This window comes from Xiphophorus maculatus, chromosome 13 (assembly GCF_002775205.1).
Source record: "Xiphophorus maculatus strain JP 163 A chromosome 13, X_maculatus-5.0-male, whole genome shotgun sequence".
In the NCBI taxonomy this organism is placed as follows: domain Eukaryota; kingdom Metazoa; phylum Chordata; class Actinopteri; order Cyprinodontiformes; family Poeciliidae; genus Xiphophorus; species Xiphophorus maculatus.
The window spans coordinates 17,468,507-17,489,166 of NC_036455.1; the positions used below are offsets into that span (position 1 = coordinate 17,468,507).

At 38.9% G+C, this 20,660-nt stretch overlaps 1 protein-coding gene across 3 annotated transcripts in view; it reads right to left on the minus strand.

The window, feature by feature from the left end:
• Window positions 1–1,007: 1,007 nt before the first annotated feature.
• Window positions 1,008–20,660, minus strand: part of LOC102222201 (growth factor receptor-bound protein 10-like) — a 54,873-nt gene continuing 35,220 nt past the window's right edge. For all 3 annotated transcript variants that reach the window (XM_023344793.1, XM_023344795.1, XM_023344794.1), the window contains 11 exons: window positions 18,850–18,965; window positions 16,164–16,238; window positions 14,556–14,693; window positions 14,334–14,444; window positions 12,455–12,553; window positions 12,296–12,373; window positions 10,438–10,554; window positions 9,321–9,387; window positions 9,142–9,229; window positions 8,811–8,904; window positions 1,008–7,863 (listed from right to left, as the gene is read on the minus strand). In XM_023344793.1, coding sequence (XP_023200561.1) covers window positions 7,717–7,863; window positions 8,811–8,904; window positions 9,142–9,229; window positions 9,321–9,387; window positions 10,438–10,554; window positions 12,296–12,373; window positions 12,455–12,553; window positions 14,334–14,444; window positions 14,556–14,693; window positions 16,164–16,238; window positions 18,850–18,965 — 1,130 coding nt within the window. In that variant the 3' untranslated portion in view covers window positions 1,008–7,716. The remainder of the gene's footprint in view (window positions 7,864–8,810; window positions 8,905–9,141; window positions 9,230–9,320; window positions 9,388–10,437; window positions 10,555–12,295; window positions 12,374–12,454; window positions 12,554–14,333; window positions 14,445–14,555; window positions 14,694–16,163; window positions 16,239–18,849; window positions 18,966–20,660) is intronic.

A 20,660-nucleotide genomic window follows, 5' to 3' on the forward strand; every position in this document is an offset into this window, starting at 1 on the left:
TGTACTGTTGTAGTACAGTGCTTGACCAGCAGAGGGAGCTGAAGACCTGAGAAAAGGTAGCTCGCTGCAAAGTATTGTCCCTGGAAGGCTGCGAGGCTTCATGTTGCTTGAGCTCACCATGATCTGTGATTTCATTATTCTAACGGGAGAAGAGGATTCATTATTTCTGTTATAGACAGGAATGTCTTATCTGATCGTACAATGTAACACGTGTTACATGGGTAACGTGTTACTTGTGTAATGTCTTACAACGTAATGTGATACAATGTCATGTTACAAAGTTACGTGTCACAATGTAGGCTGTTACTGTTACACTGTGACGTGTTACATTGTGTCATATGTTACACTGTGCTACATTGTAACATGTCCACAGAGACACATGATACAATGTAATGTGTTAAATGTATAACAAAGCAACACGTGTTACACTGTAACGTGTTATATTGTGTTACAGCAGACGCGCAGTGTTACCAGGTGTTTGCTAATTGCTGCTGGCTAGTCTGAAGGAGATAAATAAGGGAGTAGCACGGGAGGGTTGCTCTTTGAGCCAGAAGGTCGGAAGCTTGGAAACAGCATCTCTGAGAAGGCGGAGTATAAGTCCAACCAGGCATTTCACACAGCTGGATGGTTGCTATGGGAGATTAAACGATTTGTCAAACATACATGAAAGAATCAAGGCAACACTCCAGGTTTGTTTTTGATTAAGGAATAATATTATGACATGATGTAATTCTCAAAAATTTACAATGCTATGTATTTTTTTGTATTATTCAAAAATAATAACACATTATTATTTTTTGAATAATACTGACCCCTTTAAAGCCATGTATAATTTGATCCACTATCAAAGGAAATCCCAACAAAAGAAAAAATCTGAGTTTGTGGTTACAGCGTCACAAACGTACAAAAATTGAAAGATTGCGAAGGCACACACTGCGCTCCGATCGGGCCTCCTTCTCACTCGAAGTTGTACGGGAGGAGAGCAACACACAACAGGTTGAGCCATGTTTGGTTTATAGCAATTATGTCTTTTATTCTACTTTCCAATAAACAGAGAATATATCAGTCCCTTATTTGTACAAAAATACCTGAATAGGATACAATGTAGATCCAAGAGTTGCAGAGATAAATATGAAGCAAAGCCATGAAGGGTTTAAAGAACAAAAAAAACAAAAAAAAAAAAACGTTTTTTTTTCTCCTTAATTCCCTGAAATGTTTTATTTTGACTTCAGCTTATGTTGATTTCAACCCAACAATAACACACAGCCAACTCATGATTTTTTTTTTCTCTTCCATTTATTTGCATGAGTCACACAACGGGGACGTGTAGCTGATGCTGACCTGTAAGCTCCAGAAAGGTACGCTTCACGGCACCTCACTGATGGTACGTGAACGCAACGTTTGGACGGCTGCCGGTTAAAGGACTGTTACTGTGTAATAAGAGGCACCTGCTGAGAAATTTAGTCAAGAAGAAACAGGATCTAAGAAGTTAGTTATGCACCTTAAAACATGAGTATATGGATATAAAAAAAAAAATCCTCTCGAGCTAAAGCTTATCTTTGAACTACTTGTAGTGAAAAGTGTACAAAAGCTACAACTAAGATCACCATGGAATAAATGGTAATGTGTGTGCTCTCGATGAAACAGCGCCACATACTGATAAGTGGAACATCATAAACATTTATGAGAGATGAGATAAGAGTCGGGGGGGGGGGGATAAAACCTAAATAAAAAAATTAAAAAACGGGGACTTTACAAGATGTGGCTTTAGAGTTGGATACTCTGACAGCCTGTCAGCTTATATGCACTAATGTTCAGAAAATAAAATCCAGTTTGATCACAAAAAAAACCAAAACAATTAATACTGTATATACTGCGGTGCAGATGGCAGACATGTCAGCATACACACAATCAAGTAATCAAAGAAAAAGGACAACATACATCGATAAATCTGCCTTAAATTGACGGTATTACGAGTGAAACCATAACACCCCTTCCCCCACACATAGTGATCTGTGACCTAGGTACAGTGTTAGATCTACTTCTCCATAGCTTCATACACTTTAGAAAACAGCCGACACTTTTAACTTTGTATGTTAAAACACTTGGACTTGTGTAAGGATTACATGGTAGAGCGGCAAGGAGGAGAGGACGGCGTGGGGTTTGAGTTGCTCCTCTCAGACGGTCAATAAAGATCCACAGATGAGCGCTGGGAATGCTGGGAAGCAGTGCTCTGCAAAAGTATTCACACCCCTTTGAACTTTTACTTCTTCTGCCATGATACGCCGAGAAATACACGGAGGCAGGCGGTTTGGTCTGTGGAGACTAAAATTAGAATTTTTGGCCTGGATGAAAACGCTGTGCACGTTCAGCCGGTGCTGTAACAGAATGGGTGTTCAAAGTGAGGCCCGAGGGCCATTTGCGGACCGCGATTCCGGAATAAATTAGGACAAAACTATGACTTTTAAATCCAAATCTACTTACAAAAATGTTCGATTCGATACAAAGTTACAATATTTTCCTTCTATCACCATGGGAACTAGGACCACATTTATTCATCTACTGATACTCTAAAGTACACCAAATCTGCTTTTAATTGCTGTATGAAAACTTGGCCAAATACAGTAAGTTTTTCCAAATCAAGACTGACCTCCATACCGTTTTTATTGCCGAAAACAGACGGAAAAGTTTTTCAGTTTTTTTTCTCAATTGAACCCAAAATAATAGGCAAACTGGATTCAAAAACCTTTTTGGATCGCCAAAAAAACAAAATTACATTTTTTGTTCAATGAAAATAGTTCATGCTTAGTTTATTGATGAGAAGGTAAAAAAAAGAAATTACAACATTCTTTGTGCAAATTATATATTTTTTGGCTCGCTGTTACTTTTGACCTCACAATTTTGGCCCAGGAAACAAAGAGTTTTGGACATTCTTATGTTACAATGTCCCAGTTAAAGTTCAGAGCTATATTGTACTTGGTTTCCAAAAATACCCAAATAAAAATAAAACATTTGTGATAGTACATTTCAACGTGTGAATACTTTTGCCAGCGCTGTGCTTCCATATAAACTCCTGTCTGCTCTGAATCTTTATCTTCACTTGATCTCAGCCATCTGACAAGCAGTGCTCCTCTAACAGGTCAATAAAAAGATAGCAAGTAGTTTTGGCATTAAAATATGCCAAACAGAAAAATTGTTCTACATGTTTATGAAATGATAGCTTACTGGCTGGACATAGATGGGTGGAGCACAGAGCTACTCAACCGGAGTTCGGCGACTGGTGAGTTGTGGATCAGTGACAAAACACAGCATCTATTTATTTTTGGCAAGGTGCCCTCTCTCTCTCTCTCACACACACACACACGCGCTAACTATAGCTCTCTTTCGGGACGCGGAGCAGGAACGTGTTTTACCTCCTCAAAATCCCCCAAAAAACAAAAACAAAAAAAAAAAGTCGTAATTATGGAAGCCGTCTGATCAAATCTGTCAGTGGAAACTTTTGTTCTGTGATATCTGAGATGAATTACACCAACAGCACAAGTTTTACCGACCCACTTCACGCTTAGCCACACCTTTCTTAGCAACTTCCCGTAGCGTCTTTTTCAGTGTCTTCCATAAATTGTGTAGATAGTAGAAAGCAAACAAAAAAAAAAACAACAAAAATTTAAAGTGAACTTCTATGAAACTACAGAAGCTTGCTACATTTTATTATGATAGTCTCGTCTTTTCTCTGAGTAATTCACGCCGGTTTTATTTCAATTTGGTTGTTTTGTTTTTTTTTTCCAATGACCTCTAGTGTTATTGACAGGCTGTGTGATCCTCCGGTGTGTTCAGCCGGTGGACGGTTTGCTCAGAAAATAATGAAAATGTTTTGTAAAAAGATCGTGCTCCAAATGCCCCTCATCTTATTTTTTTACATATAAATAAATGATGAAAACTCTCACATTTGGCTTTTCTGCTAAACCAACAAAAAACTTTTCATGTATTTCTATAGAATAATAATAGGGGGAAATTGAACTATTTTTGACGGTGATTTTTCAGAAATAAACATATGAACAATTTCAACAACAACAACAAAAAAAGGCTTTAGTCTTTGAATTTGTGGAACTTGAAACAATGTTTTGAAGGAAAAAAATCCTATTAGGATTTTTTGCTAAATCTGGATAATGTGACCTTTATTGCATGCAGTAAGACCAAGGAGGTTTACCAGAGTTGGATTTTTTTTAAAAACGTGTCTAGTTAAAGTTTACATGCACAGCAATCTTTCAAATCTTTACTTTATAATATGGACAATTCCAGTGTTCAGGAGTAACACAGTTCTCTCCACATCCTAATAATATTTTATTAAACCCTTTCACAGATGGATGGATTTCTTTTCATACATCTGCTCTAGATCCTCCTCCTCTAGCTCATCCAACAGGTTGTCTAAAACATTTATGTCTGGAGAATAAGATGACTGCAGGAAAAAGCTTTTTTTATTATTATTCTGGTCTATCATTTAATTTTTATTGAACAGGTCCAGGTAATTCAGGATTGATGATGATGAAAAGGAGCAGGCCCACAGCACCACAGATCCTCCATCATACCCAGCAGCAGGCAGACTTTCTCCACATTTTCATGCCGGTCCTACTTACAGTTTTTGTTCCGTTACCTCGCCGTTACCATGTTACCATGTTACCATGTACGCTCCTCACTTTTACGTTAAAGGTGGCAGAACACAACTTCAGTCAGGATCCCAATGGTTTTAACTTTTTGTTACTCCAACTGTAGATGTGACAAAATCCAGGCAAAGTGGTTTCATTGTAGCCGTTTTCGAGCTTGCATAAAGTACGGTGACGGCAAAGGCTGGTTATTACGGAAGTCCAAAAGCGCCCAAATTTCATAAACAATAAATCATTAAAATGGTTACTTAAATATGTTACTTTCTTTAACAAATACATGAAAAACACAAAAATAATTTATAAAATCTATAATTTAACAAATACATCAGAACTGTAATGTTTGCAATTAGAATATGTTTCCTGCGTTATTTTTTGCTATTATTAATCCATTTAAAGGACAGCAGCTCATTTCATTTCAAAGGGAGCCTTACCCATCAATTTTGAGTGGGTGGGGCTAACGTTGCTCTCAAGAAGATTATTGGTTTGAAGTTTGTGCAAATAAACCAATCACACGTTGTGTGACAAGCCACAGAGACATTTAAAGGGTTTTTTTGTGTCCCGCAACAAATAAACCATGAGAAAACTTAATAAATACTTATATAACTATTTTGAAACAGATTTCAACTAATTTTACATAAATACCTTACGAATTTAAAAACAATTTGAATGCTATGGGAAACATTCAGAGTTTTTTTGGCTTAAGGAAAAATAACTTAATGAATGATTTATTTATTTACGACATCTTTTGGCAATTTTGGAAACCAATTCCCAACATGTCAGCCTTCAGTCAGGAAAATTTCTAATCTGGGTTAATAGAAATATTGCAGTGCATGTAAACATACCCATTGTCATGTGGGTCCTGTTAGTTTGACGTAATTTATTTTAAAATCTACAAATCTATAAATTTGTGGCCTAAAGTTCAAGACTCAAGACAAGATAATTGCCTGTATGGTAAATATGAAGCTGTGATCTTTCATCAATAAAAAAATGAACATGAGGGATGTGGGTAAAAATTCAGGACACACAAAAAAATAAAATAACAAATATAATAATTTTGACAAGATAGCACAAGCACCCAAAAATGTAGCTCTGGGGAAAAAAACTCCTAATTTATATTTTAAAAAACAAAACAAAAACGTTAATGCTTTTTCATTAACGTGTGACTTACATATCAGTTTTTAATCTCAGAGTAAAATTCAAGCTTTTGTTCAACTAAAATCTCAAATTATTTTTAATAAATTTACAAGCGCAAACAAAACCAAAAAAACTCCATATTTAGCATACAGCTCTAAAGGTGGCAAAAAAAAAAAAAAAAGCAAGAAAGATAATTTCCCAAAATCTAGCGCTATCCCTCAACATACTGGTTCACATAGTCACTCCAGATGTCCTGCCACCGCCTTCAAATCGCAAACGTCTCACTGTATGTGCATTTTAAGATCGCTTCTTCAATTTCATACGCATGGCTCATCATTTTCACTTAAGGCAAGTGAAGCTCGGTCGACGGACGACCGGGTTCACATTTCAAGTCATTTGTTCAAATTCCATATTTAAAGTTAAAAAACAAAACGAAACCACAAAAAAAAAAAAAAAAAAAAGTTACGAGAGTGCTTTTGTTGCTTTGTAGGAGGGAACAGTGGTCAGGATCCGAACTGGACAGCTCCAACCACAATCAGAATGATTCAAACGTGCAAGCACTGAACTCGGATTAGACTCAGGAAAACATTCAGAAACAGTTTCACCGACAAATATAACCCTTTAGATTAAAAAAAAAAAAAAGAAAAACAACAAAGAAACGGTAGAAGTTTGGGGGGCTGGACACTTTTCAGGAGTCTATAAAATTAGTATTCCTCCTCCTCTTCCTCAGAGTCTTGAGGAGCTGCAGCTGGTTCAGGAGCACATTCATTAAATCGCGGTGGTGGTGTTGATGATGACGATGCGAGCCACACCAGAGGTTTTAAGACGCTCCTAAGCCTCTCTGATGGGAGCTGCATAATCAACTGGATCTCCGCCTCACACGCCGCCGCCGTCGTCGTCGTCCAAGCGGAGCGGGCGGAGACTCGCATGCGCGCGCCTTTTGCAGAAACGGAGCGGAGGAGAAAAAGGAGGCGGCTTCGCTTTAGCCAGAGAGCTGCTGCCTGTCCGCCCAGGAGTGCAAAACTAGTTCTGCATTGAATTGACATGAATAAAAAACAGCATTAAATGACATCAAGTAATTAACTCTACAAGAGAGGCTTGTTACGGCCTTCCTGATTAAACATTCCTCTGTCCTTTTTTTTTCTTTTTCTTTTTCTTTTAAGCGAACCCTCGCCATCGCCGCTGCTCGTCTCGCCTTCGGGAGCTTCTTCCCTCCGTCCGTCCGTCCATCAGTCTGTCCCAACCGTTGGAGCTTCTGTGGAGGCGACGGGATTGGGGGGTTGCAAAAAAACGTGTGTGGAGTTGGAGGGGGGTTGTGGATACGTCACTTTCAACCCGCTAATGTGATGAGGAGAGAGGGACGGGGGTGTCAGCTTATCCAGACTGGACTGCACAGGTTGAGAAACTCCTGGATCCGGTTTCAGTCAGAGCCAGCGAGGTTCCCGTCCATCCCTGATAATCAGTGAGGAAGTCAGAGGGTGGCGCTCCCTGCGGGCGCCACAGCTTATCCGGCCTGAAGGGGAGGAGAAGGGGGGTTTGGGTTTGGGAGAGCAATTCGAAAGACCCTAAAACACTCCTGCTGTACAACATGTCGCTGTAGTGGTCTTGCGTTTTCACAACTTTTTTTTGGCGCTTGACGAACCTACCGGACCCTCCAGGGAAAACAAAAAAAAAAGGGACGTCGCTGGAGCCGGACAAAGCTATCGCCGCGACGCCACAGTCCGAACGGCGGTAAGGCGGAGAAAAACACCACAAACCAGGTGCCGGAGCCGAGTCCGCTCCCAAAAACCCCATGGCCTTCTGCTTTTTCCTTCTCTCCTTCTCCTCAAACCCGCCTAGTCGGTGAGGGAGCAGGCAATGGGGGGAAATCTTCTGATGTGCAAAAAAAGTGGGGGGAGAGCTGTGTCAGGTGGGTGAAGTGTCACAAGGCCACAGCGGTGCAGGGGTGTTTGAGCTTGCAGGGCAGCACTCCTCTGTTGAGCTGGTAGAACTCCACCAGGTGGATCAGGTCCGTGAACTTGGTGGCGCCGTCGTCGAGGCTGAAGAAAACCTGGCCGTCCTCCTCGACCTGCAGGGCAAGGAGCACAGGCGCCGCACGTCAGATTAAAAAAAAGTTCTCCACCTGCTGGAGCTTCGATTCGTTTATTCATGCAAGCAACAAACTTAGAATTTGGACGTCCTTGAAATTCATCTTGAAATGACAAAAATCAAAAACCGTTTTTCAGCTCGAGCAAAAGGAGTTTGAATCTTTCTCATGAATGGTTGTTTTTTTTTGGGATCAAATCTTTAGGTAAAAAAAAAAAAAAAAGCAATATTAGTTTATATATTTTAAGCAGAATAAAATAATCACAATTATAAGTGGTGGTGACATTTTAAGACTTCTTCAATCCAATAGGTTACCAGTTGGTCAGATCTGTTCTTTTCTGTGCTATCAGGGTTGCACCTAAAGCTGCGTCTACGTTACAAATGTGCCCGAAACTCAATATTCCGCTAATGACAAAGAAACACAATTTCACAATTGCTGTTTTCCAATTGTATAAGATACACAATAAAAATTACGTGTGAATAAGTTTTTTCACGCAGTAAGTCGTTAAAAAACACGGTGCGCCATCATCCTCCATCTACTTCCTGTCGCCTTCTTCTTCGTGGTTTGCTCCAGTGGTAACATCCGGTTGCTGATCATGTGAAGCGAAAGAATGTGTTTTGAATTTGGTAAAGCTGAAAAACCAACTCATACTAATGCCAAAACCATGGTGTCAGAATTGGACATCTATTATTAGCTTATGCAGTAAAACGAGTTAAAACGGGGAAAAAGGTTTTTCTGCATCTCCTGTTTTGTTTCCTACGACCTGAAATCTAGGAAGCATCAACGTCACTAATGAAAAACAATATTTTTCATCTTCTGTCATTTTATTTATTTACTTTTTTTTTGCAACAATGTAAAACACCTGGCTGACATTTACGAGTAGCGATGCTGTAGTTTTTATCAGGAGTTTGTTGCTTTGCTTTACTGACCGGTAGGATCTGGAAGTGCTTGATCTTCTGGTGGTGGCACAAGGTGAGCACGAATGCCTTGGGATTACTCTGACTGTCCCGCAACAGGAACAACCTGACAGGGAAGTGGACAAAAGAAAAAAATAAAAGCTGGCAAATACTTAAGTTTGAAGTAAAATAGGATTTAAAAACTGACAAATGCTTGATGGAAAAAAAAAACTTCTTTTGTTTTGTTTTCAAAAGTGATGCTGCCGAGTCAAAGAGAAGAATATTCCCTTGCTTATTTTTTTTCGTCCCCTTTTTGGTACATTTTATAAAACGTCTTAATTTTATGAACAATCTGTGAACTCACCCATCTACTTGGCCTTGTTGTATAATCATTTTGTGGGCTTCCTCTCTCATGATACGACCGTGGAACCACACCTGTGTCCTATGGATGACTGGGAGGAGAAACAAAAATGTGTGCGACTACAAGGGGTGCTGGGGGAAGGCTGTCAGGCAGACTGGTGTTAGTGGTTTCAGTGGGAGTACCTGTGTTCATAGAGGATGGGTGCAGGGGGCTGGGGCTGCCCAGGACATTCATACGGTGGGTTCTTTTCTGTAAGTAAGAAGAAAAATCAAATCACATTAAGTACATAACTAAAGGAGAAATTACTCTTTGGGTTTTTACATGTACATTATCTAATAAACTAGATACTCCGATACAGATATCTGAAGTCTAGTATTGTCCGATACCGATCCGATGTAGAGAAACAGAGCTGAGTTAACGCAAAACCTTTCTTTTTTTTAAAAAAAAACCCCAGACATAAATGTACTTTATTACAAACTTATTAGGTAACTCTCCACCAGTACAGAACACTGAAATACAACAATAACTTCACAGACTTGTATAAACAACTTTTATTTGTTCAGTTCAGTTCAGTGAGGAGCTTAACAGCCAATGTGAAATAAATAATAAAGAAGCTGAAACTGACAAAAATGACCTGCATCAAACCTCAACGTTCAAATGGTTCAGAAAGAGCAATGAGGAGTTCCAACTATAATGTAAAATAAATAAAGCATGAAGTCGCTCAGAGAACTAAGCATAGAACTAGACTGAATAGATCGGTCGCAGATACCAGATCTATAATTTGTTCCACTATCAGGAGCAATAACGATGCATCTCTAGTTTTAAAGTTTATTACCAAACAGAGCAGATTTAAATGATATACTGTATGGTACAGCAAGTTGAATTTTGAGAGAAGTGGTAGATTACATACGTTTTTTTTTTCTTCCAACTACTACGTTTCATTCAAAACTTTTGCTTATGTTCATTTTAACCTGCAAATGAACATTTAAATCCAGGATTTCATAAGAAATGCATCAGGTGTTTTTATTTGTCTCTGGTCATGCTATAATGCAAACATTATAGTATTTTCTTTTCCTCCAAGGCTGACGAGGCACTACCTGGTGTAGAAAGTCAAATAAAGTGTAGAAATTACTGAGGCAGAGCTGTCAGAACAAAAAGTCCCGTCTGTGTCAATGAAATCCTCAGCAGAGCGAGGAGGAATACTAGAGGAGACGCGACGAGTAAATCCAAAACACTGACCTCAAGGCAAAATTCGAAAAGGTCAGCTTTCATTGTTTTCTAGGTTATAAACCTGCTTACCCTCCAAGTTTGTCCCTCCTCCAGGGCGGCGCTCTGGGCCTCGACGGGATTGTCGATGACGCGGCCGGTTCTTCCCGAGAAGTCCATGGCAACCAGCGAGTTCTCGGATACGCTCCGCTGTCGGGAGGAAAGGCGGAGAGAGGCGGAGGGCGTGGGGGGAGGGACGCACGAGAAATGGGGTTGAGTTGTAGTGATTGGAGTGGGGGGGGAGACAGAGGGGTAGCAAAAAGGGTCAGAGGTCAAACAAGCCAGACGCAGTCACTGAAGCATGACAAATCCTGTCTGCACACAGACCCACTTTAGTCAATCCACAAATGCTCCTCTGAGGAAAAGCACAAGCCCAGATTTCTGACCATACGGCTTAAATCGTCCACGTTCCCTTTGAACCTCAGAGGAAAGGCTTTTCTAATAAACAGAGACCTCTTTTTAAAAAAAAACAAAAAAATTAATTCTGAAACTAAAGCTTTTTCTTAACATGAAATATGTTTTGATTATATTTTGTGCTGACAAGAAAAAGCTCTAGAAACTGTGAATCAAACTAAATGTCAAAAATTGCAACATTTATAACCCACTTTTTAAACTTTTAAAAATATTTTATAGGGTTTTCATGTAACAAACACAAACTGGGGCGTACCCACTTGTATGTCTGTCGTAATAAGCAATATATCAATTAATGGCATGATAAATTAAAACAAGCTCAATCATTTCCATTTGCATAATTTATTGTTTTTCTCTTATTTCTCTTCCTACCAAAAAAGCCTGGATGATGAAAGTCTTCAGTCTGGTGCTTTGATCTTAACTATCCATTTTGTTTACAGAGTCGTAAACATTGATTTTATTCGTTGTTTCCGTTTTTATTTAGTTTATTTATTTTGGCTACAACTTTTGCATTAAATCAATACTTTTTATAGGTTTTTGTGTCATTTCCCATCAGAAACAAATTTTTGCAACATTTTTTAACACCTTTTTGTTTTACTAACTTCCACTGTTGGTGCACTTCTGTTACCTGCAGTTTTTTACAGTTCCGCAGTTGTTTTTTATGTTTAATACAAATGCACATGATGTAGCTTTTTTTAGGGGGGAATCCCTTTCTAATAACTGCACAGCAGTTTTCGTTATAATCTTGTACAGTATATTATTATTATTTATGAATTTTGACTTGACACATCAGGCTCAGCAGGTACAAGCTATGAAAAAGATACAAAATAGTTCAAGTCATCAGTTTGAAACATCAACTTATTTGTACAGTGTAACATTATTATTAATCTTGTTCTTTTTATACATTGTTTAAAAACCTTTTGTGAGTAATTTCATATCTGTTGCTCCACCTGAATTTCCTCTTTGCAGAACAAAAAAATGCAGTTTCTATTTTCATTTCTATTTCTAACTCTGGTAATAATTTTTTAATTCAGTGAAGTGACTGTGTGACATTTTAATAAATGTTTCCTTTACAGGGGTCTCAAACTCCAGTCCTCGAGGGCCGCAGTCCTGCAACTTTTAGATGTGCCTCTGCTGCACCACCTGAATAGAATAATTAGGTCATTGGCAGGACTATGGAGAACTGATCTACACAAGGAGGAGGTAATTAAGCCATTTCATTCCAGTGTTTTGTACCTGTGGCACATCTAAAAACTGCAGGACTGCGGCCCTCGAGGACTGGAGTTTGAGACCCCTGCAGTACGCCTTCACTCCTCTGTCCCTCAAGCACAACGTGACAAATGTTTGACCAGAAATATTTCAACTAGCTCTGGTGGCCCAGGGTTTTGTTTTTCCTAGATCACAATGGACTGGTTCTTGCCAAGTAGGGAAACGTGAGAGCTGGGTGGTGATGGGACGACGGCAGAGAGGAGATGCTCACCACGGGCCCAGAGAAAGACGAGTTGTTAGCCTTCCTCTGCAGGGGCACATTGTAGTTCTGGTACAGGACAATCCCGTACTGTGGAGACGGCAGAGGAGACGGAGTCGGCTGTTAGAGCCGCAGACTCGAATCCAAAACAAATAAAAGAGTCGTCGTTACTTTGAGCAGTCGGAAGGCAGTCATCCAGCACGTCCTGCTCTGTTCGTCCTCGGCGCACAACATCTTGAGCTCCTTACAGTCACTCCTGGCTTTATTGGGCTGTCAACCAAGCAGAGGACACAGCGGGGCTTGAAATTAATGAGAAACACATTGGGAACACAAACACGGCCGAGCCCCGATTCCGTGGCACACAAAAGTATTCAAACCGTTGTGTTTCGTAACACCGGGGTCGCGCTTTAATGATCTCGATTTGAACAACGTGTCTTCAGAGGGAACAGGGATTTTGACAACGGCTATTATGAAATATCTCAGTCTGGAGAATTCAAAAGCTTCCAACAGTATCTTTAAAAAGACAGATACTGTGGGACGCAACAACTGATAGTTTTATTACCAATATTTAATGAGCCCTGAAAAATGACCAGTGAAATTGTGTAACTGCTCATTAAAGAGGAGATTTTATGTTGTGTGCATGTTTGAACTTGTTAGTTTCAGACCTCGTTGGTTATATTTTAGCTGGTTTCAATTATTTAAAAAGGTAAAACAAGTCAACTGTCTTAAAACAACCTATAATGTGAAGGTTGCATGTTCATCCAGCCAAAAACATGCATGGCTGCGGCTAGTATTGCTCTTTAAAATGCATGGTAACCATGTTGGATTTAGTGGTTGGTGTTGGTGAAAAACGTCCATCTTTGCCACCTGAAAAGTGGACTTCAGAGAGCTTCCGTGGATTTTTTTTTTCCCCAACCAGGAAATTTTGACTTTTGAAAACAAAATGAACAAGCCTGTCCCAATAGCCAATTGATCACAGGATAAATTAAAAGGAGCCTGATCATTCTCTTTCTGATGAAGGATATTTTTGAAAGGGCAATTGAGTTTACAGAGACTTCATAGTCTATGTTATTTATGGTTTCAGTTGTGCAGGATTTTTATTTCCCTTTGGTTGCTACGTTTTATTTTGGACATTTGAGATGTCTCCCAGATCCAGCATTAAATGTTCTATGCAAAATTAAAGTTTATTGGTCTCTGGCAGAGCAAACTTGCATTGTTTTGCGGTTACTATCATTAAATGACTTGAAAATGGCCTCAAAACAACAACATTATTGTTTATCTGAATAATTACTGGGACAATTTATTGTCCAGTAAATGTTATTATGACAGGCTGAGCTTCCAATGAAACGAGATCTTCCAACCACACATCAGAGCCAACCAACACGATTGTTTTCTTTTGCTTTTTGTTTTTATAATCTATTAGTGACAAAACATGACACTTTGGTGATACTTGGGAAATGCACAAATCTATTACTTAAAATGTTGTTTTTGTCCAAACTAAATAAATGTACTTGCACTGAATTTTGGTTAGAAAGTGTTGAAGATGCATTTATTTACACATCTTCAGCCTTTTCATAGTTTTTCATTATCCATGGCCAATAAAAACTGAGTTAAATGGTGAAAAAAGGGAAATATTTCCTCTTTTAAAGCAACCTTTCGATCCCCCAGCCCCCATCAAGTGTAAAAGAGAGCTGAAAGGTTTAGAGGGGGGCGACTTGCTCTACCATCCAGAGCTTATCCCACTAGGCTTATCCCAGATCAGCAGGTGACCCACCACAGATAACGCGTGGAGCAGAGACTATGTTTAACCCCCTGGTGGGCGGCGTTAACCCTCGTGTCCTCTGACACAGATACACACATGATACCCTGCAAGCAAAGAGGGAGCAGAGTCTCTTATAATGAAGAGGTGGCATTAAAGACCACAAGTTGGCGCCTAAACTGGGACGTCTTTGTGATGAAGAAACGGCTCAGATCGCTAAACCCAACGACACAAAGTTCTGTTCTCTCATGGAGAAGTCGCTTAAGATGGCAGAAAACACGCAGGGTGTACCTTAATGCAGAACTGGAAGTCTGCAGGGGCGTTGTGAAGCTTCCTCCCAGTGATGATGGTGTAAATGTTACTGTCCTCCAGATCTGAGAGCAGCTGCAGATGTCTGGGTTCCTGTGGGACAGTGGCAGAAAGAAAACAGAGATTATAGACTATAAATGAAAAAATAAAAAAGTTGGTACCCCATCTTATTAGTTGAGGAGAAAAAAAAAACATGTTTCTCACCTTGGATGTTCCTTTAGTTGAGTAATAAAGGCCTGAGCGTCGCAGGAACATGTAGAGCTTCTTCCAGGACTTTCTTCCTGGCTCCTTCACATACAGGTAGCCCTGGATCTCAGGACAGCTGCTGGAGTTCAGAAAATTCTAAAAATAAACATTAAAAGCAAAATCACATCAAACAAGAACGGTACGGATGGATTACGTACATGATTAAATGAAGAAAATTATTCATAAAGTCCATTTTTGTCTCAATGTATTATACTTTTATTTTACTTTTCAACTGGCAGAACATAAAGCTATGCCTATCAAGCCTGGTGCTCTTTTTGTGCTGCTGATCTACAGCAGAAGTAATTCTGCTATAATTGTTACGTTCATTTCCACAGGTTTTTAACCTGAAATGCCTTTTGCCTGGTGTGCTGTCAGGATTGTAACTTCCTCATTTACAAAGTCTTTCGAAAATGTTTATACCTCTTGACCATTTTCAGATCTTACATGAGAGATTGTATCGACAGTCCGTCCATTAGCTGTGCACTCCACAAATCTGGCTCTAATGGAGGAGTGGCGACAAGAAAGCTTTTGTTGAAACTATTCTGTAACAAGTTGTGTTTGCTTCCAGCCATCAAATTTAACACGAAAATGTAACTTTTCAATTTTATCTTGAAATAAGACAAAACTAACTTACAAGTGACTTTTCAGCAAGACGTAGCAGCTTGTTTAAAATCAATAATTCCTTAATATTGATGAACAAGTACTTGGTCCACTGGCAGATTGTTTCACTTAGGAAAATTGTTTTTCCAAGTCTTGCCAAGACATTTGCACTAAAAAATTTGGAAAGTGTAAAAGACTTGAAACTGGGGGCAAAGGTCAACAACCTTAAGCACAAATCCAGAGATCAAATCATATTTAATCGTATGCTTGCATATTTTTGCACTGCAAAATCCCAAAATCATACCAAGTATTTTTGGTCTAGTTTGTTGTAGAAGACATTTTTCTCACATTATAAGTTAGGTAAGTTTCACTGGCAGATTATTTCACTTATATTTGGAACTTTTTTCATCATTATTAAGGAATTATTGATCTAAAACAAGCTATTATATCTTGTATAGTTACTTGTAATTTAGTTTTGTCTTATTTCAAGTGTACTAAGATATTTGAACTAGAAACCAGATCAAAATTACTTTGTTAAATTTTGTGTTTTTGCAGTCTGATAAAATGGCGTAGTCAAAGTCCAGGCCTACTTTCAATTCAGAATTTATGGAAAGACTTCAAATTAGATGCTCACGGATGCGTTTTTATTAAATTTGACAATTTGCAATACAAATGTGTGAAACACTTTTCAGATTCTTACAGCATTTAAAGACACGCATCACTTTTGTTCATAAATTGGCCACTTCTTCATAAATATGCATTTCCTGGTGCTGGTCTGACACTTAAAACCACAAACATACATTTCTTTAGAGCTTGGGTTTGAAACGTGGCAAAATGAGAATCGTTCAAGAGGTTTGAATACTTTCGCAAAGCAATCTGTGCATCCGATGAGACGCAAGTGATATTTACAGCGAATCTTTAGGACGTTAAATTAGTTTTTAACTTCTTAGCAGGTAACTTTCTCACCTGTAAGAGCTGTGACTGAGGGATCGAACCGTCAGACTCATGACACAAAGCCACCATATGCTCTGGAAAAAAGTTCTGGATGGGAAAGAAGGACACAAACCAACACGCTGACAATGACTGTCAGAGAAAGGGACAAAGAAAGACAGTCACCTGAAACCACTTAGAGCATGCAAGAGCTAAGAGAGGACAGCATCTCTTTTTACAGAATAGATCTATGCGAGTGTGTGTGTGTGTGTGTGTGTGTGTGTGTGTGTGTGTGTGTGTGTGTGTGTGTGTGTGTGTGTGTGTGTGTGTAATGGGCACGAGGGCTCAAACGCTAAGTGGTGGGAAGTGAAAGAGGGCACTCCAGCCTTGCAGTAGATGCAGTATGATCTCACCCGCTGATGTAATCCCCTTTAGCCAGCAGCGCCACTCTTAGCGTGATTGACAGGCTGCAGCCAGCACTCTGCTGTTTTACTGTGCTCATTACCACAGGGCTGAGATCACCTGCTGGCTCTGACACACACCTAAATCATCCCGGCAGTAATGTCATTCTATACAGCTGCAGAGAGCCCCCAGCTGAGTTCACATCACCAGAAGATAGATGCCATGCAGGGTAGCTAACGCTGCCTGGCTGGCTGGCACCGGGTTACTGAGACATGAAGAACTGCATGTCAAGCTGCTGCGATACTTGAGTTAACAAAAAAAAAAAAGAAGCTTGAAAATGATTTTTTCCTACTTATTAAATTTTTTCCTAAATTTTTAAATGATTGCAGGCTGCATCACTAACAAACAAACACCGTGCAGCTTTGATTTACTGGATCTTATTCAATAGCTCTGATTCTTTTGCTTCCACGTCTTTGCAGCAAATATCCACCCAGCTTACCTCCTAAATGAGCCAGCAGAGAGTTACTTTTAATATGTTGAGTAGTTTTGTTCATCATGAGAAAATCCAGTGGGAACTTAACACGTTTCAGAGTCACTGTGTTGTTAATATTCCAGAGCTTCCAGCTAAACAATGCTTACACACCTTCTCTTAGCAAATTAGCACTTTTATTGGACATTTACTTATTTTTTTTCCTTAAATTTGCATATAATGGACAAATATTTGCTTACTTGCAGTTTTTTTTTATTTTTTATTAAATGTTTCAGATCAAACCGGTTTTAGTATCAGACAAAGATTGCATGAGTAAATGCAAAAGAAAAAAACTGGTTTCATTTGAAACTGGTTTTAAATAAAGGTAAATGGCCTTCACCTTTATTTAAAACCATAAAGGTAAATGGTTTTAAATGAAAATGTATTTATTGAGGAAAAAAAGCCAGAAAATAGAACTGCTCCCAATCTTAGTCATAAGTTAACCTCCTAAAAATTTTTGTTTTATTTTCCAAACATACCCAGCCAGATCTGTATAATCAATAAATCCCATTACTCTAACCCATCTTGGCTGTTCTAATACATTTTAGTGTGAAGCTATTTTTGATTTGTCAAACTGAACTGAGTTGGCACCGTCTCCAAGTTGGATACGGTGCAATTAATTAAGTCATAAAATGAAAGTTTGGTTTAAGAAATATTATCCATTTTGTTTCTTTCCTGAATATTCCATCTCAAATATTTTAAGTGACAAGTTATTTTAAAGTATTCCATGAAATAAACAGCCTTATGGGTTAACATAAGTATGCAACTTTAATTACTTTTGAAATTATTTAAACTTTTCATTATTGAATAAAGTTGAATAAAAACTTGAGAAGTACTTTAAGTAAAAGTACGAAAAATGTATTCCTCTTTAGAAGAAAAAAATCACATTATTAGTATTTCAAATTTAAAAACAGAACTTCTACAGTAAGTAAAAGAAGATTAATGTGTGGACTGGACCTTCACAGCAGTGGATAAACCACAGAAATGCTCCGTTTGCAGGCAGCATAATGAAATCTTTGCACCAGCTCAAAGTGCCTAAATGATGGCTAAATGTTTACTGCTAGTCAACTGTTTGCCTCCTGACATACTGACCTAAAGATGGTGAAACATTACATCAAACATCAGCATGTGAGCATTGATTTATAGTCAATGTACTTGTAAAATGATAGACGCAGCATGTGCTGAAACACAGGTTCACAGAGCAGATTCAGTTCCTCTAGACCAGTGGCTTCCAAAGATTTTCTGGGCCCCCCTATGCATTACAATAAAATCCCCCAGAAAAAAGAATAAAAAAATCAACTGGGCACACACATCGTTCAACCAGACATAAACCTATACACATATTTTGTTTTCAAATTCCACTGAAGTTTATTTCACACTTCAGGTTGCAACAAAACAAACTACAAACCATCTTTACAGTGAAACACTTTTGCGTAACTGTTTTTTTTTTTCATTCATCCATACCGCTTCCCGCACTGCGCCCCCCTGCAATGGCACAGCGCCCCCTTTAGGGGGGGCGCCCCACACATTGGGAACCACTGCTCTAGACAGAGTCAAGGAGAAAACAAAATGTAAAAATGTGATCGTCTTGTTACATTTAAGGTGAACACAATATATTTAACCCTTAGCTGTGTATTCCCAAAACAGTCAAGGGGGAAAAATAATAACTGGAAGGACTCTGCAGTGTGTGTGTGTGGGTGTGGGTGTGTGTGCATGTGTTTGTGAGAAAGGAGCTGCGTGCTAAGAACAAGCAGTCACGGAGAGGTAAAATCAGGGATGCGAGAAACTCACGAGGGGGTTCCTGAAGAATTCATATTTGGCATAGTTCTTCCTGAAGAGGAATTTACTGTCGCTGCTCATGGAGGCCTGCACCTGAACCACCAGTTCGTGGTCCTCCACACACCTTTCTGTGAGAACAAAAGCAGATGAGCAGAGTTAGTACCGTGTCACACATCGGTGAGAAAAACCTCGTCCTTGAAACCAATTTCACGTGTAGCAGCAACACTCATATGGTCTTATAACTTCTAATGTTAAATTCTTACGTGGAACGTTTTAGTCGGATATGTAGATGGAAATAATGTCCCCCGTTTGGCGCCGTTATATCGAAATCAAATCAGATTTTATTCACATAACACATTTCAGCAACAAGGCAATTCAAAGTGCTTTACATCATAAAAACACAAAAATCAACTATTGAAATCTAAAATGTTTCCAAGTGTCGTTATCACACATCAAAATGTTGGTTAGTGTTTCATTTATTACGATGCAAAAGCACCTCTAAGCAGGTGTGTTTTTAATCCAAAAGGAACTCAGTGTTTCGACTGTTTTACAATTTTGCGTACGTTTGTTCCAGATATGTATTGTTATATGCAGTGCTAAGTTTTCTGGTGCAGATTCTGTCATGTGGAGCAGGAGGCTTAATTTTGGTCCCATCTAGCCAGAACACCTTGCACATATTTGCTGTGTCCCCTTTTTGTCTATTGGCATATCTTTCCTTCAGTAAATTTACTCCTACATTAACTTAAAATTCTCATTTAAAAAAAACATATAAATTTCCCTCCCACTTCACAATCAGGCACATTTTGTTTGGTCTATCATATAAAATCCCAGGAAAACACACAAATGCAAATGGTTATTGTGTTCATTTAGGGCTTTGGTAGTTTTTGCCAAGAAGAACTGAACAAAAAAGCCAGAATGACTAATGCTAAGATGAATTAGCATTGTTTGAAATTTTTCGCCAACTAATAAAAATTCAGCAAAAATGGTCCAGGGAGATTAAATATAGTTACAAGTTTTAGTCAAGTGGGAAAGAGGGAAAAGTTTGAAAGGTATCCAATGAGAGTGGAAAGAAGTGAAATGATTATATTGTATGATAGCAGAAGTGATATGTACTGTAACAATGTTAATATTCCAATTGTGCATTTTAAAATGATACATGTGAACTTGGAAAGCTGAGACTCCTGCGCTACTGGCATTGCTTCCACCATTGTTAATTTGATGAATCGTGTGTGTACTGCGCTTAAATACACACCCCAGGATTTGGCCATTTTAGAATGGGAAAAAAGGGAAAAGTAATTAAAGTTGCATTATATAACAAGCAATGAAAAATAGCAATTAATTTGTGCCTCTGGGTGTTGTAAAATTAACTTTTATTTCTTCCACCCTAGAGTAAATATTTCAGCAAAGTTTCAAGAAATTATTTTCCACAAAGACCCAAGAAGTCGTAAAAAAGCGTGCCTCTTGGATAAATTTACAATCAATTTAATCGAGTAGATTCTCGACTAAGGCCCCGTTTACACGGAACCGCTCTTCAGTTAAGCCGAAACATATTTTTGTTGCCATCCAGCCTCTCGTTTCTGCGCACATGCGCAGAACGCACGGCTGCAGGGTTATGTCTGTACATTCAGGGTCAGATGGCAACAAAAATAACAGCGGACAACTTTGTACGGTGTCGTACTACTTATAACTGTTCAGATTAGCACAATTTCTGATGAGAAATATATGTGCTAAATGAGGACTTCCTCCATAGGAGACTGAGACAGTGAAGCTAGAGAGGTGGAAGCTAAAGCTAAAGAGCGCATGCTAAAGTCACAGCGCCATCT